This window comes from Zootoca vivipara, chromosome 4 (assembly GCF_965207765.1).
Source record: "Zootoca vivipara chromosome 4, rZooViv2.hap1.1, whole genome shotgun sequence".
NCBI classification, from domain to species: domain Eukaryota; kingdom Metazoa; phylum Chordata; class Lepidosauria; order Squamata; family Lacertidae; genus Zootoca; species Zootoca vivipara.
Window position 1 is genome coordinate 94731624 of NC_142587.1, and position 24843 is coordinate 94756466.

The following is a 24843-nucleotide window of genomic DNA, read 5'->3' on the forward strand; positions in this document are numbered from 1 at the left end:
CCTTTTTTCCTACTTTACCTTGCCTGGTCTAGACCACAGCCTCTCTCTCTCCCCATGCCACTCTGCCAACTGTTCCTTCTTTATAACCAAAGTGCTTTGACTGAAAAGTTTCCTTTCAACTCGGATAATGCCTCTTGTTTGCCTGGATGGTATGTGAGAGCTGTTGGACAGTGGAACAGTCTTATCTCAGGAGGTTATGGACTCTCCTTCCTTGGAAGCTTTTAAGCAGAGTTTGGATGGCCACCTGTCATGGATGCTTTAGCTGAGATTCCTGCATTGCAGGGGGCTGGACTAGACCGTGCATCCCCAAACTCGGCCCTCCAGATGTTTTGGGACTACATTTCCCATCCTCCCTGACCACTGGTCCTGTTAGCTAGGGATGGTGGGAGTTTTAGTCCCAAAACATCTGGAGGGCCGAGTTTGGGGGTGGCTGGACTAGGTGACCCTCAGAGCTTCCTCTGACTCCACAGTTCTATGATGCTGCGAATGCTTCCCCACATCGTAACTCCTTGTGCACAGAAATCTAGCATACATACAGTGGTACCTCGACTTCCGAATGCCTCGACTTACGAAGGTTTTGACTTACAAAGTCGGCAAACCCGGAAGTATTTTTGCCGTGCGCGCAGCCTGCGCAGAAACTGCGTGCACGGTATGCGCAAAGCGCAAAATTGCACTTCGTGCATGTGCAAAATGGACGCTTCAACATCCGAAGGTTTTGACTTACGAAGAGCGCCGTGGAACAGATCGCCTTCGTAAGTCGAGGTACCACTGTATATCAAGGGGATAGGATCGCGGCCCAGGTTTCTGCTTGGTGCAATTGCTTTTTACATGCAGGTAGCATTTGTTTTTAAAAGAAAATGACATTCCGACATTCAGCCCCTCGTGTCTGCAGTCTGTCATAGTGAAGTCCCGAAGGAACTGCTTCTGCCGATTGTGTGGCCTGGCTTCTTGTGAGGACCGTAAATTTTATTAAATAAGGCAAGGGTGCTTTTTCGGCCAAGCCTATCTTCACCCAAACAGCCTTTTCTCATGCAAATTCTGCCCTTACCGTGTTTCTCCTAAAATAAGACGGTCCTCAAAAATAAGCCATGTCAGGCTTTTAATTAGTAGAATAAATATAAGACATCCCCCGAAAATAAGCCGGGGGTGGGAGCCGCTTCGGGGAGCGCAGCGCAGCGCGAAGAGCCTGTTGAGAGGCAGCTGCGGCTGCAGGTGAAGCCCGGGATCTGCGTGGGCGACTGGGGGCGAACGCACTGAGCGCTGCGGCGGTGGCGAAGAGGCGCCCGATCAGCCCGCTTCTCAGCTGATCGGGCGCCTCTTCGCTACCGCCGCAGCGCTCAGTGCGTTCACCCCCAGTCGCCCACGCAGATCCCGGGCTTCACCTGCAGCCGCAGCTGCCTCTCACCGGGCTCTTCGTGCTGCCGCTTCGGGGAGCACAGTGCAGCGCGAAGAGCACTCTTCTGGTGCTCTTGTGCGTGCGTGCGCGCGAGGGAGGGAGAAGTCCCCTTTTCCTTACCCAGGTGCAGCAGCAGGAGGTTACCCCCGCGAGGTGGGCAGTCTGTGCTCTGCACACACACACACACCGTTTCGCCTCGCTCCGTCTCTCCCCCCTCCGCAAAGACACCAAAAAAAAAAAAAGACATCCCCTGAAAATAAGCCGTGGTGTGTTTTGGGGGAGGAAAAATAAATATAAGACGTGTCTTATTTTAGGAGAAACCCTGTATCTCCGAGAAGGAATGCCACTGGTAGGGACGATTGTCATGCATGGTGAAGAGAAACAGCTTTAGCTGTGCGTATCAGGACCCGAGAATAGAGCAAACATAGGGTGGGCAGAGGGGGGGTGGCTTTTCATGCTTCGCAGTAGCAGCATTTCCAGTTCATTCTGAAAATAATACATTAGGTTCCTATCGCAGGACCAAGGAATCATTTGCCATACCCGTGTCACATTTTTAAATTGCAAATTGCTGAAAGGCATCTTGCAAAGGATGCTGGGTTATTGTGCCGACGGAAGTGTCAGAAACTTGGCTTGTTTTTAATTTGAATTTTTAGAATGTGCAGACCCAGTACTTTGTTAAGTGCACAATTAGGATCTCAGAGGGGAACAGAGGAAAGGGTTTTTAAAGCGGGAGGCAAGGCTCATTGGAATAGCATCTGTGTTGCATGCTGAAGGTCCCAGGTTCAAAACCTAATACCCTCTCCAGGCAAGGCTGGGAAAGCTCCTGCCTATTTTGTTGTCATCCGTCTGTCTCGAGAGACAGTGCAGTGTGCCTCCGGGAGATGAAGTTAAACTGCTAGAGAATCACAGAACCTGCTGTGGCTGTGAAGACTGGTAATTCCTAATGCTGCCGCCTCTGTTGTTTTACCAAAGTGGCCTCTCTGGGGTGCAAGCCTGGCCAATGAATATGGAGATCTTGGGCTGCCAAAACAGCAAGACACACACCCTCCTCTCGGTCTTGCTGATGAGCTCCAACAGAAAGCAGAATAAGATGTTTGGCATCAACTGGGCTGAAGGAGCTGCAGGAAGGAGGCGTACAAGGTGCCATCCAACCGCCTTAGGGACCCCACTCCAGATGTATGCAGGGTTTATTCCTTAGCCTTTTCTTCTCCCAGAGATGTCCCATCTCTCTGGTTTAGGACCAGAGTTTTCCATCTCCTAGGTCAGGGGCCAACAACCTAAGGCCCATGGGGGTCATTTAACCGGCCCATAGACCCCCGTCACCTGCTCGGTCGGCTCCTGTGTGCTGCGCTAAACCGGCGCGGAGCAGAGCAGGGACCGCCTTCCGCGATGCTGGCTGGCTTCCCATTGGCTGCAGGAAGCTCTTGCAAACAATGAGAAGCTGTGCACGCCTCCTCCGCACCGGAAGGAGCACCAGAAATAGTGTGTGTGCGTGCACGCACACTCCGGCCCACCGCGGCATCTGCGGGACCGTGAATTGGCCCAACCCACAAAAACTTTGCTGACCCCTGTCCTAGGTGGACTACCTCCCCAGGCGGATGGGCCCCACCTGCCCCTCACTTCCCTCTACAGCATGTGCAGAAACCGCCTTCTTGACCGTTGGCCCCACTCTTGGTCTCATCTGCTCAATCTGCCAGAGCCCGTCAGCTAGCCTCACCTGGTTTACCTGGCCAGTCCAAGCCATTTCCCGAGGCGAGAGCTGAGTGCCTGGTGGGGACCAAAGGTGGACAAACTACTCCAGAAGGAGCATGGCATGTCCCTCTCCAGCTCCTGCGCCATACCCTGGAGAACTACTGGCAGTCTTTCTTGGGAGACAACTGTGGATTGCACCTTAGGAAGCGAAGGGAAGCTGTTGGAAGGTTGTAGTGCCTCTAGAAACAGATGCAGGAGAGACATGTTTTGTTGCAGCTGGGGCAGATGACGGTGTCTGTTTGTGCTGCTGTGGATGCACAACCTGACTGTCTTGTCTCCAGGCATTGTGGTCATCTGCAGGGGATTCCCGCCTGATGTTGCCAGCCTTCACATCACATTTGCAGACATCATGGAGGGCTCATATTTTTAATGATGGCTGTTTTGAACCTTCAAGGCCCCCTCCTGTTCTCCCCCTGGTCTCTCTGAGCTTCCTTGCATCCAGAGACGGTGGAACAAAACAAGACCGCGCCTCGGGCCTGTGTAACAGATAGAATTTCTTTCTCACATTAGAGCGGTTTGAGTACTGATCTCAGATAATCTCCAGCCTTGATTTACTCCGTGTCAGGAGAATCTCTTAATTCTCTGCCAGATCCTTTTCTTCCTCCCCTTTTAAGACCCTGCTGGGGAAAGGAACGCTTCGCAGTGTCAGTCTTCACAGCAAGAGAAGATACCATTGTGCAGCAGTAACATTTTCTTCTTCATTCCGTTTGCTAGATTTCTGTGCGTATGTGCGTGTGTTCTGCATCCACAGGAAGTTCAAGTAAATGTGGAATAAAACAAACTTCCAGGGCTTCACAGAACCCAACATTTCCTGTTGGAACTAGGCTTGCATTTTTTTTAAAGAAAGAAAATAGCAACCTCCCAATCTCTCCCCCACACACACACGCCGAAAAACACAAAACAGGGACAATGTTTTACCAGGAAGAGGTGCCGAAAATAGGGACTGAACCTGGTAAACAAGAGACAGATGGAACTGCATCAAACAATTTTTATTTTCAGCGTATGCCGTTCATTGGTTTTGTTTTTCACATTTGTAACTTGCTTTCAAAACTAGCACCAGCCACACTTGGGCATCTTTTGGGACCCACCAGAGGCAATGCCAACCCTCACACCATCATCCCTGCCACCTTTAGGCTGCTTTCGCCGCCCCCCCCCCCCTTAGACTCCCAGATGGTCACTCTGTTGTCTCCTCTTGCCAGAGAGAACGAGCGTCTTCTGGATGGGACATCGATGGTGAGCATTGGTTTTTGGGGAGAGTTCAGATGGCAGCTGCCTGGCACCGGTCGGAACTGAGCAACTTTTATTTTACTGTATTAGCAGCACCGAAGTGACCACCCTGGGGTGCAAGCCTGGGCAGTGTGTCTGGAGGTCCTGGGCTGCCCAGATGACAAGACACACACACCCCTTGGCCTCGCTGATGTGGTCCAAAGGAAAGCAGAGCAAGATGTTTGGCACCAGCTTGGCTGCAGGAGTTGCAGGAAGGAGGCATCCAACCGCCTTAGGGATAGAATCATAGAATCGTAGAGTTGGAAGAGACCACAAGGGCCATCCAGTCCAACCCCCTGCCAAGCAGGAAACACCATCAAAGCATTCTTGACATATGCCTGTCAAGCCTCTGCTTAAAGACCTCCAAAGAAGGAGACTCCACCACACTCCTTGGTAGCAAATTCCACTGCCGAACAGCTCTTACTGTCAGGAAGTTCTTCCTAATGTTTAGGTGGAATCTTCTTTCTTGTAGTTTGAATCCATTGCTCCGTGTCTGCTTCTCTGGAGCAGCAGAAAACAACCTTTCTCCCTCCTCTATATGACATCCTTTTATATATTTGAACATGGCTATCATATCACCCCTTAACCTTCTCTTCTCCAGGCTAAACATACCCAGCTCCCTAAGCCGTTCCTCATAAGGCATCGTTTCCAGGCCTTTGACCATTTTGGTTGCCCTCTTCTGGACACGTTCCAGCTTGTCAGTATCCTTCTTGAACTGTGGTGCCCAGAACTGGACACAGTACTCCAGGTGAGGTCTGACCAGAGCAGAATACAGTGGTACTGCCGGTATTACTTCCCTTGATCTAGATGCTATACTCCTATTGATGCAGCCCAGAATTGCATTGGCTTTTTTAGCTGCTGCATCACACTGCTGACTCATGTCAAGTTTGTGGTCTACCAAGACTCCTCCTTTTCACATGTACTGCTCTCAAGCCAGGTGTCTCCCATAGGATGCCGCTATGGATTTGTGTAGGGTTAACACCTTAACTTTTTATTCTCCCAAATATATCCTGCAAGGAAGAGGGTATGGATTGTTCTTCAGGGTTTATTCCTGAAGCCCCTCTCACAAATGAGTATAGCTTGATGTTTTTGTCATGTTTTTAGATATGCTGTAAGCTGCCCAGAGTGGCCGGGAAAACCCAGCCAGATGGGTGGGGTAGAAATAATAAAAGTATTATTATTATTTTTAGGATCAGAGTTTTTCTTCTCCTAGGTGCTAATAGTATTCGTTACAAATAATAAGATGTAAAACCCATATAGTTCAGGAGAAATTGTTACAGGTAGGTAGCCGTGTTGGTCTGACGTAGTCGAAACAAAATAAAAACAATCCTTCCAGTAGCACCTTAGAGACCAAGTAAGCTTGTCATTGGTATGAGCTTTTGTGTGCCATGCACACTTCTTCAGATTCTTTGTGTGCATGCACACGAAAGCTCATACCAATGACAAACTTAGTTGGTCTTTAAGGTGCTACTGGAAGGATTTTTTTTATATTTTGTTTAAAGTATTCTTGTTTACCCAAGCATTTGATGTCTGGTAGATCTCTGCAGTGGCATCTCCGAAATTTAGTAACTGAGGGAATCTTATTTTTTAGATGGTTCTTACTTGTTTTAAAATGTTTTTGAATGGTGTTAATTGCTCGCAAATAAGTTCTAGGTTTTCTCCTTTGGGCTCCCTCGGAAGGAAAGACAGGATGCAAATTTAATAAATCATAAAGTGGATGTTCAAGGGAGGGATATTGGTTTGTTTCACCTTTGTCTTATCACATATTTTGTGTTTTCATTTCACATACATTGCGAACCACCCTGTGATTTTCGGATGCAGATCGTCAAGCAAATTCAATAGATAACAATACTAAAATAATAAACAAGCAAACAAACAGCTTCACCTGTTTGCAAATATTCCCCATGAGCCCCAGAACCTTCTCGCTCTCCAACAGCGACCCAAAGTAAAGCACATCCGCTGAATTTTCCGCCACAGAGGACAAACATTCCATCTCCTGACTTATTTCCCCTCCTTTTGCTTCTCTCTGCGCCACAGTAAGTTCAAATACAAAGCAGCTCACAGCTTTCTTGCCCCTTCCCCTTGCCTCTATCGATGGGGTTTCGTCTCCCGAAACTCTTAACGGCGGCAAGTGAGTTCTGAACCTGCCGCAATCGCTAATAGCACTTAGTGGCCGGGTCACTGTGGGGAGAAGAGCGAGGATACATTTTTGAAAATCAATGCCAGTGTCCAATGGAATGGGCTCCCTTGGGCTGAGAAGCCTGCTTTTACTAGAGGTTATGGAGTGCGAGTCTGTTTTGAGTGACGCCTGCTCATGTGTCTAGAATAGCGTGCTGAGTAATGGACCTATTTCTCCCACCTAAAATCTGAGCAATGAACCTTCACTCCAATTCATTCATCTTCCTCTCCAGCAACCATGCCCCAAAATATATTCCACTCTGTTTCCCCCCCCCCCTTAGCTTGTTTAAACAGCATGCATCTTTTTAATCTATTTTTGTTTAACGTTATTAAGCAGTAAATGATCACCAGTTCACTGATAACTTAGAGCATAAAAATACTTCCCCATTAACAATAAAAAAATTACTGCGTAGGGTGCCATGCATGTGCTCGTTAAATACTTTGGGGGTGGGAGACTGTCTATTGATCTATTGGCATAATTTTGGTAAAACTGAATCAAAGCATTCCTCTTTTTCTGTAATTTCCTATTTCCTTAACAAAGGAAAGAAAAATAATATTTAAGGTCGTTCCGCTGTCATCGATCAAGGCATACCCAAACCAAGTTACCAGTGAGTTCACGGGGACTATATATCCTATCATGCTTCCAGCTACTATTATTTCTTCAATCCAAAAGGTCTATATTTTAGGGTACGTCCAAAAATTATGTGTGTATAATGGACGTAGCCAGGATTAGTGGTGGGGACGACGGCACAGGGTTTATTGGGGGGAAGAACCGAGCTATCTGCGACACGATGAGTCAGTTAGTTAAGCATTTTCTTTTATTTACTTGATTCAGGGGGGACAGCTGCCCCTCCACCCCCCATTTGGCTATGTCCCTGGTGTGTACCTCTTTTTATTTGTATGTTTCAGGGTGTGTGTCCCCCCCCCAGACCAGTTGAATGAAAGAACTAGTTTGGCAGCCGTACATTTAAAAGCCAGCTCCTGGCATTCTGTCACTTCCTTGTGTGACCAAGAAGCAAAACCCAAAAAACAGGACAAGTTTGTTCATCCAGGAGCAATCCCCCCCCCCGTTCCTCCTGCCTCCTTCCACATTTCTCCTCCCTTTCTCTACCCCCCTGTGCAGCAGCTGTGAAAACGGAGAATGCCGCACGAGGGATTGAAAACAAAACTGCCAAAATCATAATGGCCCTAACCTGGTGCTCTCCAAATGTTTTGGACTGCAATTCCCATCAGCCCTCGCCAGACCTCAGATTATTACTGCCCTTCATCTGAAGATCACAATATAACAATACAAAACAAGGACACAAAATGCCTAAGAACGACAAGCCAATAACCCCACCTCCTAAAAGCACATTTAAAAGGCCATAGAACTTAAAGGTATGTAATGGAGGAACCAGGCGAGCCTTCCTGGGGAGAGCATTCCACAAACGGGGAGCCACCACAGAAAAGGCCCTGTTCTCGGATGTTGCCATCCTCTGGACCTCACCTGGAGGAGGCCCACAAAGAAGGACCTCAGATGATGATTGCAGGGTCATAATAATAGCATAATTAGGCAAACGTGATGACTTAAATTCCAATAGCGTGCTGTGCTGCCAAGGTAGCTCTCCTCTGCCCAAAGAATGGAATTTGAGCATTGTGCATGTAATCTATCCCTGGACTGAGCTATGCAAATAACTTTCTCCCTTAATCTCACCCTGACACCATTGAATTTAATGCTCAATATTGATCGGCGGTGCACACAGGCACCAACCAATCAGTCAGAACCACGCACTGATGTTATTTTGCTCTCTCTAAAATAGGAATTTGTGGTACGGCTAAAAGAAACCCTGCAGACATACCTATTTTTATCACTTGACAACGTATAGAAGGCTGATGAATCACCTTGTTTAGACAGAGGAGAGGAGGAACATTTAGTCATCCCTAGGTTGTTAGGCTCCCCTATGAGCCTCTTGCCAACATGGCCATTGGTAGCTAAGGAAGATGGGAACTGGAATCTAGGTCCATGACTCAGTTGGATAGCTCAGTTGGCTAGAGCATGGTGCGGATCATGCCAAGGTTGCAGGTTCGATCCCCGTATGGGACAGCTGCCTATTCCTGCATTGCAAGAGGGTGGACTAGATCAGGCCTAGGCAAACTCGGCCCTCCAGATGTTTTGGAACTACAACTCCCATGATCCCTAGCTAACAGGGCCAGTGGTCGGGGATCATGGGAGTTGTAGTTCCAAAACACCTGGAGAGCCAAGGTTGCCTAGGCATGGACTAGATGATCCTCAGGGTTCCTTCCAGCTCTATTGTTCTACATCTGGAGAGCCACTCGTTCTCTGTCCCTGATTGCACATTTAATGCACATTGCTTCTTCCAAAGAATCATGGGAACTGTTTGTTTGTTTGTTTGTTTGGTGTTGGGCATTGTAGCTCTGTTAGGTTCTATCTGACGTTTAGAAGACACCTGAAGGCATCCCTGTTTAGAGACGCTTTTAAAAATTTGATGAATTATTGTATTTTAATATTTTGCTGGAAGCCGCCCAGAGTGGCTGGGGAAACCCAGCCAGATGAGCGGGGTATAAATAAACTACTATTATTATTATTATTATTATTATTTTAAGAGTGACAATATCTCCCTCCATTCTTCCTGTGCAGATTCTCTAAGAAACATTCCTTCTGTCCTTCACGGGCCACGTTCCTCCCCGGCTGAGCTGAGTGGCTCCAGCCAGCGGCTCCTGCGAGAACGGAAGTCGTCCGCTCCTTCGCACTCCAGCCAGCCCACCCTTTTCACCTTCGATTCACCCGCCAACCATATCCGGACCACCCTCTCTACCAGCGCCCCTCAAGACTATCTCTTCCTGCACCAGTGCATGAGCAGGAAATCTGAGAACACCAGGTAGGATTTTGGCTTTTGGCTAAGGATTTGGGGGGGGGGGAGAGAGAAATTTGATTCGGTTCACATCAAATATGACTCTACCTAATTCTCACTTTTCGAAACGGTACGCAGAGTGAAACGCAAAGGTCCTTCGAAATTCACCCTTGTCCGAATTTTGCAATGCGGCTCTCCAGCCAACCACCATTTGCAAAAATTCACCTGCCACCTTAAAGCGTGCATAGAACTGCGTAAGAATGCTTCAGCATTGGGAGAAATACCATGCAAAAATATGTGTTTACTGGGAAAAATTGCATACTGTATGAAATGTCTTATTATTGGGAGAAATTCACACTAAAGTTGCTGGTGAATTTTCAGGAGGACTTTAAAACAATAATAAACGCAAACTGATGTGGAAATGTTAGGAGCTGAACTTCAGACTGGGAAAACGAGAAGCCAATATTGACAGATTCACCCGTTGCATATTCTTTGTTGCCTACAAGCTCAGTGCCTGAGAGCCATTGTTTATTTTTAATAACGTCGCACTCTGCCCTTCCAATGAATTTGCAATGCTTAGGATGGCTTAGGGCAATTAAGCCCAATGGGTAGTGCCCAGAGTTCTTCCTACTCGGAGGACACCACTTGAAATGAACAGCCATTACTATCTTAGGTCCATTAGTTTCAATGGGACTACTCAGAGTAGGGCAAACATTGGATAAAGGGTAAAGGGACCCCTGACCATTAGGTCCAGTCTTGACCAACTCTGGGGTTGCGGTGCTCATCTTGCTTTACTGGCCGAGGGAGCCGGCGTACAGCTTCCGGGTCATGTGGCCAGCATGACTAAGCCGCTTCTGGCGAACCAGAGCAGCGCACGGAAATGCTGTTTACCTTCCCGCCGGAGCGGTACCTATTTATCTACTTGCACTTTGACATGCTTTCGAACTGCTAGGTGTGCAGTTCTTCAAAAACCACTGTTCTGTAAAACTTTAGGCACAGCCATTTAGGCTTAGTGGCAAGAGATCTGAGAGTAGTCTGAAGCTCAAACGACAAGAGGCAGCTGCTGGTCTTTCAAAACAAGACACATCTTACTTTGCAATTGTTCTGCAAAGGAATAAAATAGGCCCATCGTGCAAAATAAAATAAAATCCTGTAGTCGTTTTATACATATCTCCACCTACTGGTGGTGAAGCAGTACGGCACAGAAGCTGCCAAATGACCTCTTGGTTGAAGCTTTTGTGTGAGCATATATATTGCTCACACAAAATAGTTAAAGCTATGGTTTTCCCAGTAGTGATGTGTGGAAGTGAGAGGTGGAACATAAAGAAGGCTGATCGCCCTGAGTGCTCACTGGAAGGACAGATCCTGAAGCTGAGGCTCCAATACTTTGGCCACCTCATGAGAAGAGAAGACTCCCTGGAAAAGACCCTGATGTTGGGAAAGATGGAGGGCACAAGGAGAAGGGGGCGACAGAGGACGAGATGGTTGGACAGTGTTCTCGAAGCTACGAACATGAGTCTGACCAAACTGCAGGAGGCAGTGGAAGACAGGAGTGCCTGGCATGCTCTGGTCCATGGGTTCACGAAGAGTCGGACACGACTAAATGACTAAACAACATATATTGCCTGGCTCCACATGTTCCCACTCAACAGCTTCAATCTCTAGAACTGGCACCAGATAATAACTGTTCCGTATTTGCAAGAACTCTGATCTGTTTTAGTGTGGTAGCACCTACACTTTGGAACTCCCAGCCTCTTGAGAGCACCTTTGCTGTACTCTTTTTGGCACCTGCTGAAAACACTCTTGTATAATAGGCAAGCCTATCAAGATGCTTAGAGATGCATAGGTGTTATAGGTAATTTCTGGTATGTTTTAAAGTAGGGTTGTGATTCCCCCCCCCCTTTTTATTTGATTTACTTATTGATACTTAGATATACAAAAGCACATATCCATTACAAAGCCCCTTTTATAATATACTAAAATAAGTCTAAAACAGTCTAAAAAAGAGTGAAGTCAGAAAGAAGAAAAGGAGAGGCCTTAATAATAATAATAATAATAATAATAATAATAATAATAATAATGATTTATTTATACCCCGCCAATCTGGCTGGGTTTCCCCAGCCACTCTGGGCGGCTTCCAACAGAAAAACAAAACACAATAATCTATTAAACATTAAAAGCCTCCCTGAACAGAAAATTAGAGAAAGGGGGAGAAAAAGGAAAGACAGGAAAAACTACGGGGAAAACAGAAAAAAGTAAAAGGACTTCCGACTCTCTGTCCTGCAGCTACATATACTATTCATTGTGATTTTTTTTCTTGTTTTACCTTTGGGTATACCACTTTGATTGTTGATTTTTTTAAAATAACAGTCAAGAGGTGTATAGATTTTATGAAACAAATACAGAAATATGTGCTGTAAGCCTTCTTTATTCTAGCAGTGTTGTGGCTTTTCGTTTAGTTTCTGCTGGCCCCAGTTGGTTTGTTATCATTATACTGGTTTCCAGTTTCCCTAGAGCTTGCTGCCTTTTCCTTCCCATCAAACCATACTGGAACGTGCTGGAAACGTGATGTGAGAAGGGACCCATAAATGGCCCAAAGGGCGGTGGGCAACAGCTGGAGAGGTACCAGCCATGTGAATCAGAAGGCCCCAACATGCTTGAACCACAGCTGGATTCTCGGTGAACCCCAGGGCTTTCCCGGGCTCAAGAGAATTTCACCCCTACATCTGTTTTTCATTAATAATTAAAAGCATGCTTCGCTTCTGATGCAGCTAATGGAAGGTCATTAAAAACCCCTTTGTATCCAGCCATTTGGGACCTTTCAACAGCATTGGGTTGCATCCACCAATAGCACCGCATGAGAGGAATAGATGTCTGCTTCAGCAGTGGAGCTTCCCCAACCTCTCCACCACCCGACACACCCAAAAACTCTGCTCCAGAGGGTTGGAGGACCTGCTAGAGCATCTGGAATTTGCAGGGGATCAGAGAGGAAGGGGTAGTTCCATTGTGCAGCAATGGAACGCGGGTGGCGCTGTGGTCTAAACCACTGAGCCTCTTGGGCTTGTTGATCAAAAGGTCAGCGGTTCAAATCCCCATGACGGAGTGAGTTCCTGTTCCTCTGTCCCAGCTCCTGCCAACCTAGCAGTTCAAACACTTATCAGTGCAAGTAGATAAATAGGTACCTCTGTGGCGGGAATGTAAACAGCATTTCCGTGCACTCTTGATTTCCATCACGGTGTTCCGTGTGCCGGAAGCGGTTTAGTCCTGCCAGCCACATGACCCATAAAGTTGTCTGTGGACAAACGCCGGCTCCCTCGTCCTGAAAGGCGAGATGAGCGCTGCACCCCATAGTTGCCTTTGACTGGACTTAACCATCCAAGGGTCCTTTACCTTTAAATTCTTAAATTTAAATGCCGGCTGATGGGATGACTGAATGAGCTTCCCTTGCTCTTTCTCTTTTAAAAAAACATTTAAAATTGTGTGTGTTTATTAAGATCTGTTGTAGGTGTGTGCACATTGGTGCATTAAAATCTGTGAGCGAGGTCATCCTGGTGGAGCTGGAGCTATTTGATATTTGCAGTGCAGCAACCCAAGGGATGGCTTTCTTGGTGGTGGCCCCCACAGTTATAGAACTTCTCTGAGATGCAACTGGTGCCAGTTCCTAAGAGTTTTTGGTGCGTTTGCTGGGCATAGTGCCTGTTTGCGATTACCCTTTCGGTTTTCTGCTTGCTGCAGGTCGCATGGTCCATTTATTTGTAATATTTTACTGTCTCTCTGCTATTTTAATGGCTTATGTAACCTGCTCTGGGATTATCGTTGCAATGAACTGCGAGTAATTGTATCCCATAGTACTCATCTTCATTGTTGCCAAGGCTGCAAATTTCCTTTCACAACACTTGTGTGACCCAAGACAATTATTCACAATTTTACAGGCCACTATGTGGAGCTCAGAGCCATAGGTAAGATCACATTACACAGACCAGTTACTGCTACGATCCCACAGTTGGGGTTTGAGAGCTTAACGTCTCTACACTATAAACCCATTTAAGTTTTATAGCAGGTTGTTACAACATTTCTCCAAGAATCGTGAAAATTATAATTTGTTGATGTATTGAGACTTCTCTGACAAATCCCCACCTATCCCTAAACCAGATTGCATTTTCCAAATGTTAATGGAGAGGGAGAGCTGCTTCACACAGCAGCTTGCTAAACTGCTATGTGAAGGCCCCCTGCCATGTTACACCTCACTGCAGGGGTGTTTAATGGGGGGGGGGGGTAAGGTGACTTCCCTCCCTCTGTTAAACAGCTCACCCAGCCTGCTGTTCCGCATGCTGCAGAGCGTGACGACATGTTACATTTCTATTTCTATAGGAAGATATTAGGCAGTGCCCAATGTGAATCTCTGCCTCACGGCTTCTCTCCCACTTTTCATTTTAGGAGTGCTAGTTTCTCTCAAGCCACAAGATCCTCGTTCTTCATGAGAAGCGACCCATCTGTCCAGAAGCTGTCTCAGGGGAACGGGCACTGTGTCAACGGGGTGGGTGGGCAAGTCCACGGCTTCTACAGCTTGCCCAAGCCGAGCCGGCACAACTCGGAGCTCAGGGACAGTGCCTACGACCTTCCGAGGAGTTTCGGGTGCTACACGCACACCAAATCCAGCCTCACGGGTTCCGAAACGGATAGCGAGGAGGTGTACACCTTCAAAACCCCCAACAACACCCTTTGCAAGGACTTCGGGGAGCTGTCCACTGACTCGTACGACGTCCCTGGCACCCCTTTGTCCATTTATCAGATTCCACGGACATTCACGCTGGACAAGAACCACAACACCCTGGGGGTGGCCTCCAACGAAACGCCTGCCACTCCCCCACCAAGGCCACCTAAACCAGGGCAGCCAGAAACACGGTGGGGCAGCCCTCAGCAGCGCCTGCTAGATAGCGAAGGCCTAGGCGTGGGCTCAGTTGCCGCTACCATTCCCAGAAGGAATACACTGCCTGCAATGGAAAACTGCAAGCTGCATCGAGGTGCGTATCAGAGCTGTTTGCATTGGATGACTATAGGTGGCTATACTGCTATGACTGCCAGCGGTTCTCCGAGGCTTTGGGCAGGAGCTGCGGTGCATGGGCTGTTAGGGGAGGGGCAGTACCTCTGATGGGGTAGTTGGTCCACCTTTGGTCCCCACCTTGCAATCAGCTCTCACCTATGGCTCCTAGAAGCTTGCCAGCATGAGACAGCGGCCACACCCCAGGAAACAGCTTCCACTGACTGACTAAAACAGCTGAGGGCAACCAATGAGTTTCCAACCCTCAGTGAGTGTCGGGCTGGGCTGAGGAGGAATGGTGGGAGCTGGCCCCTTCTCCTGAACATTCCCAAGGGCAGTAACTGGACAGTATTGATTTAGAACAGCGGTTTGCAGAGGGGCCTAGTCCAGAGGGGGGAAGCTGGGAAATACTGGGTGAGGAACAGCTAGAAGAGGAATCATAGAATCATAGAGTTGGAAGAGACCACAAGGGCCATCCAGTCCAACCCCCTGCCAAGCAGGAAACACCATCAAACCATTCTTGACATATGCCTGTCAAGCCTCCGCTTAAAGACCTCCAAAGAAGGAGACTCCACCACACTTCTTGGCAGCAAATTCCACTGTCGAACAGCCCTTACTGGCAGGAAGTTCTTCCTAATGTTTAGGTGGAATCTTCTTTCTTGTAGTTTGAATCCATTGCTCCGTGTCCGCTTCTCTGGAGCAGCAGCAAACAACCTTTCACCCTCCTCTATATGACATCCTTTTATATATTTGAACATGGCTATCATATCACCCCTTAACCTTCTCTTCTCCAGGCTAAACATACCCAGCTCCCTAAGCCATTCCTTATAAGGCATTGTTTCCAGGCCTTTGACCATTTTGGTTGCCCTCCTCTGGACACGTTCCAGCTTGTCAGTATCCTTCTTGAAACACCAGGAGAGAGAGAGCTGGCAGATTCAGTGTCCTTGGACAGCATTCCTGACCCCCCCCCCTTCGCCTATGAGTAGACGGGCTTGGAAAGTGATAGAACAGAGAGCCCAGGGGCAACAGGCTCAGATTACCCAACGTGGTGTAAATTAGTAGGGACAGATGGTGTGAGCCTTTACTGGGAACAATGCCATTTCTAGAGAGAGATATACATTCCTTTGTCTCTCACTGTGATTATTAAAGAAACTAACTGGTAAGAGCGCTCCTTTCGTTTGATTTGCTTATTCACTACCACCGAGGGAGGGACCTGATTCCCTGAAGCCTGGCAGTGAGGGACTTTCCCTGCATGCAAAGACAGGCTCTGGTGGCTTGAGCAGATGAGACCAAGAGTGGGTCCAATGGTCAAGAAGGTGGTTTCTGCACATGCTGTCAAGGGAAGTGAGGGGCAGGTGGGTCTCGCCCACTTGGGAAGGGAGCCCATCTAGGAGAGGGAAAACTCTGATCCTAAACCTCCAGATTTTGGGAGAAGAAAAAGCTAAGAAGTAAACCCTCCACAAATCCCAAGTGGAGTCTCTAAGATGGTTGGGTGGTACCTTGTATGCCTCCTTCCAGCAACTCCTGCAGCCATGGTGGTGTCAAAGGTCTTGCCCTGCCTTCCTTTGGACCATCTCATCAAGGCTGAGAGCAGGGTCTTGTCTTCTGGGCAGCCCAGGACCTCCATACACACTGCCCAAGCTTGCGTCCCAGAGAGGTCACTTGAGTGCTGCAGATGCAGCGGTTTCCCTTCATCCCCGGAGGCGCACTCCATTGTCTCTCGAGACAGACGGATGCCAACAATAAATGGACACACCACTCTTGCATCTCCATCACTCAGAAATAGAATTCCTATTCCAGAAGGACCTTGATGTAGAAAAATAAGAGGCGGGACAAAATTCCTCCCAGGTTCTGAGGCCCATCCGGCTCTACTGTTAGACAACGTGGGGCGAGAACCGGTGGTAGTATGTTGAAGGAGAGAGCTGTATCTGTTGCATGGCTTGCATTAGTCAGTTGCCCTGAGGGTGCAGATGATGTACAACTTCATCCAACGCTCATGAAATCTGCACTCTAGGAATTTTGGCTTTTGTTTGTCCTCCATCTAAAAGGAATTGGGAGAACCCACTAAGTTGATCCTCTAAATAAACTTTGTTTACTGTTTGTTAACTGTGATTTCGATGTCACTGATTTCAGCTTCATCTTGTGAAACGTATGAATATCCTCAGCACAGCAGCAGCAGCGCAGTTCAGTCAGCAGAGTCTGTGAATGCTGGATTCAACTCATATCTGGTAAGCTATGGGTGCTCGGTTAGCTGGTGTCCTAAGGACTAGCAACTTGAGGTTTTCTATAAATACATACATACATATATACCCTGAGATCGTCTTCAGAGGCCCTCCTTTGTGTACGCCCTCCTCAAGAGGTTCGGAGGGTGGCAACATGAAAACGGGGCCTTCTCTGCAGTGGCTCCCCATCTGTGGAATGCTCTCCCCAGGGAAGTTCGCCTGGCACCTTCTTTATACACCATTAGGTGCCAGGCAAAAACATTCCTTTTTAACCCGGCCTTTGGTTGATCCAATTTACATCCTATCCCCTTTTAAAATGTGCTTTGGGGGGGGGGAGGCTATTGGGTTGTTGTTTTTAATTTTATTATTGTGGTTTTATGTCTTGATTTTATTCTGTGAACCACCCTGAGACCCCCGGGTATATAAATTAAATTAATAAATGAATATAAAATAATATAAAATCTGTGCTTCTCAGGAAGCTGCCTTGCAAAAAATTCCGAAGACCTAGAACCTGAGTTTTCCCTCTCTGCCGCCTTTCCCACCGGCTCTGCTCTCACTTCCAAGTGTCACCACCTTCTCCCTTCCCCAGCAAAACAAGGCGACGGTGGCTCGCTCTCACAGCGCGGACTCAGAAGACAACTATGTGCCCATGAACCCAGGCTCTTCGGTCCTGATCAGCACGGAGAGGTCGAACGACAACTCTCAGCACCTCTACATCCCCATGAGCCCCGGGCCTCACCACCTGGACTTGATGGGCATGTCCTCCTCTACCTTCCCGGTCCACAAAGGTAGCAGCAGTTCTCAGCTGCACAGGAGGATGAGCGAAATCCAGCCCCCGCCCGTCAACCGCAACCTCAAGCCAGACCGCAAAGGTAAGCCCCGCTTCCCTCCAAGCTGCCCTCGGCTCTGGGCTTTTTTGGGTGGTGGTTCTCTCACAGGGACGCAGGTGGCTCTGTGGGTTAAACCACAGGGCCTAGGGCTTGCCGATCAGAAGGTTGGCGGTTCGAATCCCCGCAACGGGGTGAGCTCCCGTTGCTCAGTCTCTGCTCCTGCCAACCTAGCAGTTCAAAAGCACGCCAAAGTGCAAGTAGATAAATAGATACCGCTCCAAGCGGGAGGGTAAACGGCGTTTCCGTGCGCTGCTCTGGTTCGCCAGAAGCGGCTTAGTCATACTGGCCACATGACCCGGAAGCTGTACGCCGGCTCCCTCGGCCAGTATAGCGAGATGAGCGCCACAACCCCAAAGTCGTCCGCAATTGGACCTAATGGTCAGGGGTCCCTTTACCTTTACCTCTCTCCCAGTGAGTCTATTTCGCCATACCAGGGGGTCCTTGGTGCTCGTTCTCAGTGGGCTCCTGCTGGAGGGTGGGCCCTTAGCAGATGCCAACCATGCCAACGTTTGGATGGCTCGCCAAAGGCACTTGAAAAGTGCTGTCTACCTTTGAATGCCAAACGGGAGCCTCCCACCACCTCCGAGCTGACAGACGAAGATTTTGGACAGGCTATTGGTTTATTTTTTATTTATTTAATGGAGGCACGTCCAACAAGTAGATCGTGATCTACTGGTAGATCACTGGACGTCTGTGGTAGATCACTGACTGGTATATCACTGGCTTCCCCCAAAGAAGCTCAACAACTTCAGCTCCCCTAAAAATGCTCAACATTTTAGCCCTTAACCCCCCAAAACAGGGCTTTCTTCCCGCCTCAGAAAAGCTCAACAACTTTGACCTGAACCCCTAAAAAACAGGGCTTTCCTCCTTCCTAAACAACTTTGACCTGAACACCCCAAAAGGTGGTAGATCACTGCCAGTTTTTAACTCTGTGAGTAGATCGCAGTCTCTTCGGAGTTGGCAACCCCTGATTTAATGCATTCACATGCCACCCTTGCCTCCATGGAGCTCGAGGTAGTTTACGTGGGTTCTGCCTTTTCCCCCTCTCAACAATCCTGTGAGGTACCGTAAGTGTGGATTAGGCTGAGAGACTGGCCCAAGGTCACCCAGTGAGCTTCATGGCTGAGTGAGCCTTAGTCTTCAAGGTCTTAAAGCTTGACCAAGTTTGTCCTATTCTATTCTATTCTATTCTATTCTATTCTATTCTATTCTATTATTTTGAGCTGTTCTGCAATGGAACAGACTCCATCAAGAGGTTTTGCACTCTCCTTCCTTGGAGGAGTTTAAGCAGTGGTCAAGCATTGCGGGGGGGGTTGAACTAGATGACCCTCTAGGTGCCCTCTAGCTCTACGATTCTATTATTCCCTGCTCCCATACCCTAGCTTATCCCTCATTTCAGGGGACTGGGAGTTATTTTGGGAGGGGTTTTTTTGCATTCATTTCGTTCAGGGAAGGGACTAGGGCTTGCCGATCGGAAGATTGGTGGTTCGAATCCCCGCAACGGGGTGAGCTCCCGTTGCTCAGTCCCAGCTCCTGCCAACCTAGCAGTTCGAAAGCACGTCAAAGCGCAAGTAGATAAATAGGTACCGCTCTGGCGGGAAGGTAAACAGCGTTTCTGTGCGCTGCTCTGGTTCGCCAGAAGCAGCTTTGTCATGCTGGCCACATGACCTAGAAGCTGTACACCGGCTCCCTCGGCCAATAATGCGAGATGAGCGCCACAACCTCAGAGTCAGTCAAGACTGGACCTAATGGTCAGGGGTCCCTTTACATTTATAGTGTTTTCATGGCCACTGAAGCCAAAATGGAACACCCATGTTCTGAGCAATCTATCTTTGATCACACAGGGGCCTGTTGCCTGTGGGCTTTTGAAAATGACATGGCTGGACTGGCTTAATCAGGAGAGAAATTCTGGTTCACCAGAAGCGGCTTAGTCATGCTGGCCACATGACCTGGAAGCTGTCTGCGGACAAACGCCGGCTCCCTCGGCCTGAAAGTGAGATGAGCGTGCAACCCCAGAGTTGTCCATGACTGGACGTAACAGTCAGGGGGTCCCTTTACCTTTTAGTTCAGGGAAGGAAAGAAACCACTTTCCTGCCGTTTTCTTCTGTGGGTGATTTGATATTTCTGCAATGTGTGTGGCAACTGCTGTGGCTTGAAGCTGCATTTAGAGGCTAATATCCGCACCTCAGGGACCCAGGTGGCGCTGTGGGTAAACCACTGAGCCTAGGGCTTGCTGATCAGAAGGTCAGCGGTTCGAATCCCTGTGACGGGGTGAGTTCCCGTTGCTCGGTCCCAGCTCCTGCCAACCTAGCAGTTCGAAAGCACATCAAAATGCAAGTAGATAAATAGGAAGCGCTACAGTGGGAAGGTAAACAGCGTTTCCGTGAGCTGCTCTAGTTTGCCAGAAGCGGCTTTGTCATGCTGGCCACATGACCTGGAAGCTATACGCCGGCTCCCTCAGCCAATAACACGAGATGAGCGCTGCAACCCCAGATTCGGTCACGACTGGACCTAATGGTCAGGGGTCCCTTTACCTTTACCTTTTATCCGCACCTCAGGAGGCTGCCAGTCTGCCATAAGCACCTAAGAAGAGTCTGCTGGATCAGGCCAATGGCCCATCTAGTCCAGCATCCTGTTCCCACAGCGGCCGACCAGACGCCTGCCAAATTCCTGTTTTTTTTTCTATCAGTCCTGTCAATCAAGTGTCCATTAAACGATTGCTCAGATCTCTGACTCAGATCTCTCTCCGCTCCAGCAAAGCCAACGCCTCTGGACTTGAGGAACAACACCGTTATCGATGAGCTTCCCTTCAAGTCACCGGTCACCAAGTCCTGGTCCAGGCCTGGGTGAGTAAAGGACCCCTTGTCCGGCACAGACCAGGCTTGGCTGCTCTCAAAGCGACCAGCTTTCTTAAGTGAAGATCTTGCCCATGAAACAGAGCAAGGGCCCTCCATGGGGTCAACAGAGGGTTGAAGGGGGACTTATTCACACTTCCGTTTTCCTCTCCTCTTTCCCCCCGGGAAAAGTCACAGTTTTAGCACTCAATCGGAACAAACAGCAATTGAGTTCTCCGTGGACTGCTGTTCGTTCCGATTTAGCACCAAAGAGCAAGTTTTCCGGAGGAAAGCGGTTGGGGCATGTGCAGAGTCCCCATTCAACACGCCAGCGGATTGTGTAAATGGAGGGGTGGGGGGACAGGATGTGTAAGGGACCTCACCTAGCCCAACTCATCTTCTCAACTCTCATTACAGCCAGACCTTCAACTCCAACTTTTCCCAATACTGTCGTCCCATCTCCACCCAGAGCATCACCAGCACAGACTCCGGAGACAGTGAAGAGAATTACGTAGCCATGGTAAGTCCCTGCAGAATCCATTTCTCAGTACAACCTAAGTTCTCTCTCCATACTCCATCTTCCTCCCTCGTCCTTAGTGCCCCCAACCCCAGCTCACATTTTAGCAGTGGGTGAGCAGCATTTGAACCCCTGGTGGCTGCCCGCCGTCTTAATTTACCCAAAATGCAATGCCTGGCCTCAACACAGGATGCTGCCTGTACTGAGTCAGACCATTGGGGCCCATCCAGTGTAGTATTGCCTACACGGACTGGCAGCAGCTCTCGATTATTTTAGACAGGGCACTCTCCCAGCCCTGCCTGGGACTGAACCCGAGACTTTCTGCATGTAAAACAGGTGCTCTACCGCTGAGCAGTGTTCCTTCTCTATAGATTTAGATATTTGGTCTAGGTTTTATAGATCTATAGGCTGGGTCATTGCATTTTGGGTAAATTAAATTAAGACAGAGGACAACCACTGAGAATGTGTCATGGGCTGGGCTGGACTGAAGGATTGGGAAATGCAATCTCAGGGAGATCAGAATCATAGAATCATAGAGTTGGAAGAGACCACAAGGGCCATCCAGTCCAACCCCCTGCCAAGCAGGAAACACCATCAAAGCATTCCTGACAGATGGCTGTCAAGCTTCCGCTTAAAGACCTCCAAAGAAGGAGATTCCACCACACTCCTTGGTAGCAAATTCCACTGCCGAACAGCTCTTACTGTCAGGAAGTTCTTCCTAATGTTTAGGTGGAATCTTCTTTCTTGTAGTTTGAATCCATTGCTCCGTGTCCGCTTCTCTGGAGCAGCAGGAAACAACCTTTCACCCTCCTCTATATGGCATCCTTTAATATATTCGAACATGGCTATCATATCACCCCTTAACCTTCTCTTCTCCAGGCTAAACATACCCAGCTCCCTAAGCCGTTCCTCATAAGGCATCGTTTCCAGGCCTTTGACCATTTTGGTTGCCCTCTTCTGGACACGTTCCAGCTAGTCAGCTCCTAACAGAAGAAGAGGGAGAATATTTGCTGCCCCCCCCCTTCCAGCGTTTCCAGAAGCAGAGAGACAGGCAGACACAGAAGCTGCACAGTTGAGAGAGGAACTACCCAGCTATGAGATAGTAGCTAAGCAACCAGAAGGGAGGGAGCAGCTGGGCAATATATCAGTTGAGAGGGGGGGTGTTCTGAGCGTGTCAGAGAACAAAGGAGACACGGGGGGGAGGGACTTTCCATTGGCGACCCAGAAGTGGGGTGGAATCAGAGTGAGCAACCGATACCCTTGCAAAGGGTTACATGTTTGTACTTCCTGTAATAAAAGGACTATAAATCTACCAAATGCTTGTTAATTCTTATCGGTGAGCTACAAGAAGGGAGAGGGGAACTCCTGTACTTGACAGAATGGGAGCAAAGCTTTGCTCCCATCTAAAAACCACACTACTTCTCATCCAGCAGGAAGGACAATGGATGGTGAGATGGCTCTGGGTCATGCCTGCGAGGGGCCCTTCTGAGACTCTGGGGCCCTTGCCTAATGCTTGACCTAACCAGCCACTGGCACCGAGTCCGAGGCTACCAGCCGGCTGCTAATCTTAGTTAGGAAAACTATAGTCTGTAATTAAGCCGTATATGTTGATGCAGGCAGTTCCATCAGCCCCCGCTTTGCTGTTCCTTCCGGAAGTCGGGAAACAAACCATAAAGCTTTCGGCGTGAGCCAGAGTTGTGGTTTCTTTCTTCAAACCAAACCGTGAACAGGAGTTCCAAGAACAGACCTTGGCTTCTGACTGTGGTTTCTTTGGAAAGAAGGAATCCGCAAGCGCCGGTTTGTGGCCGGTCCTGTGCCTTTTTCACTTGTTCCTTCTTTATGTGTCTTTTCCAGCAAAACCCAGTCTCTGCATCGCCCATCCCCAGCGGCACAAGCAGCCCGGCCACGAAAAAGAGCACAGGAAATGTCGATTACCTGGCTCTGGACTTCCAGCCAAGCTCACCTGGCCCTCACAGAAAGGTATAGCCCAAAGACTTTGCATTAATCAAATGGGGTGCAAACAAGTAATGTTCTGTCCCATTCAAGCAATGCACTTTCTGCATAGCATCCTCTGAACTATACATTGCTTGTGTATTATTATTATTATTATTATTATTATTACCGGTATTATTTCAATTTGTATACTACGCTAGACCCGCAGGTCTTAGGGCGGTTCACAACGTAAAATCGCAATATATAAACACAAAACGCATAATAAAAATAAAAAACAATAACAGCCCCCCAACACATTTTTAAAGGGCATTGGATGTCTATCAGCCAAAGGCCTGGTTAAAGAGGAATGTGTACAAGAGACACAACTGTTGCTCCACCCCGTTTTGCCTCTTGGCACACCCGCCATGTGGCCCCCGAAAGGTTGTGTATAAGGGAATGTGGGCCCCAGGCTGAAAAAAGGTTCCCTTCTCTCACCACCCCCTGCCACCCACTCTGTTTTGGGGTAGATGTGCAACCACGTTCAACTGTTATGTGCTTCCTTCTTCCCCGTCACCAGCCCTCCACATCCTCGGTTGCCTCAGATGAGAAGGTCGACTACGTACAAGTTGACAAGGAGAAGACGCAAGCTTTGCAAAGCACCATGCAGGAGTGGACAGACGTCCGGCAGTCTTCAGAGCCCAACAAGGCGGTGAAGTAATAGCCGGCGGAGGTACACCAGGATAAAGAGAGAGAGGAAAAAGAGAGTGAGAGAGCCTTCCGGAAGGGCAGAGACTAAATAGTTCTGCCCATCAAGGCGCTGGGCCACCGGCCGTCGTTCAGCAAGGACTGCTAGCGCCAGGGTCGATTGAGAAAGCAAAGTTCACTTCCGGGGGGAAAACATGGCTGATAACTGCTTGCCAGTGCTAAAGGATGCCAGAGCTCCTGGTGCAAAATTTATCTGCAAAATTCAACATAGCAATACTGGGAATCTTGACGGCCTGCATGCTTTCAGTCATCACCGAACCCGCCTTGTATCCACCGTTTTCTCCTCTTCCTCAAAGTACACCTGACCCGAGCCCAACCGGTGCCGGTATGGCAGAATGTTGGGCTTCTGCTGGGATATCTTTGGTCTCCCTTTTGCCTCCCTCTTCCGTCTCCTGATCCCTTTACAGGAGAGAAAGTGGCCAGACGTCGGCTCTAAGCGTGTTTGATTTTCAGCAAAGCCTGTGGAAGCGCTGGTTTTTGTTTACCTTGCAAATTACAGGCATCCCCGTCCTCGGAGCACTTAGGAGAGCTATCCTTGTGAGGACGTGGGTGTAAGGAAACGACCACTGCTCGTTGGCATTTATCAGTTTCTTGGGAAAGTGTGTTGGTTCCCCTCCGAGATTCTCCTTCACAAATCTTCATGTCGAATCTTTTCTGAATTCTTGCATATTTGTTGAACATTTGCGGAATATTTGATATCTGTATCTGATATCCTGTAATGTTTGAGTTCAGCCTTTGATGTTTGACCGTGTTTGGTAGCTGGTGTGCAGTTGTGCTTAGTAGGTGAGTACGTTTGATGTCTGGCAGCTCAAGAGATTCGTAGTTGAGACCGTCAGACGAGCCCTGTCGGGTTGTGCTAAAGGTCTATCCAGTCCGACGTTCCATTTCCAGGAATAGCCACTGTTCATGTCCAATGCTTGCCAATAAATCTAGCGCACTCAAAACTCGTTAGAACTTTTCGCATTTTCGAAACGAAAATTCAGGTGTTGGCGAAAGGTTGAATATTTACAAATATTCAGCTGTAATGTGTTTGAAATTGCCCATTGCCTCAATGCTTAGTCCAGGCACAAAACACACACAAAAAAAAACCCACAAAAAAGATGTCAGCAAAATTGTCCTGTTAGGTTTGAACCCTGTCTCACGGTAACCCTCCAGATTCCTAGTCGTATCTGGATAATGGCAAAGGTGGATGTGCCAC

At 48.4% G+C, this 24843-nt stretch overlaps 1 protein-coding gene across 1 annotated transcript in view; it reads left to right on the forward strand.

Annotated features, from left to right (window-relative positions):
• Positions 1 to 24592, forward strand: part of GAB2 (GRB2 associated binding protein 2) — a 127925-nt gene extending 103333 nt beyond the window's left edge. Inside the window, exons 3-10 of the mRNA XM_035114566.3 lie at positions 9231 to 9471; positions 13882 to 14468; positions 16619 to 16713; positions 17297 to 17579; positions 20353 to 20443; positions 20849 to 20951; positions 22803 to 22928; positions 23458 to 24592. Of these exons, the coding sequence (XP_034970457.1) occupies positions 9231 to 9471; positions 13882 to 14468; positions 16619 to 16713; positions 17297 to 17579; positions 20353 to 20443; positions 20849 to 20951; positions 22803 to 22928; positions 23458 to 23598 (1667 nt within the window). The 3' untranslated portion in view covers positions 23599 to 24592. The remainder of the gene's footprint in view (positions 1 to 9230; positions 9472 to 13881; positions 14469 to 16618; positions 16714 to 17296; positions 17580 to 20352; positions 20444 to 20848; positions 20952 to 22802; positions 22929 to 23457) is intronic.
• The last annotated feature ends 251 nt before the right edge of the window (positions 24593 to 24843 follow it).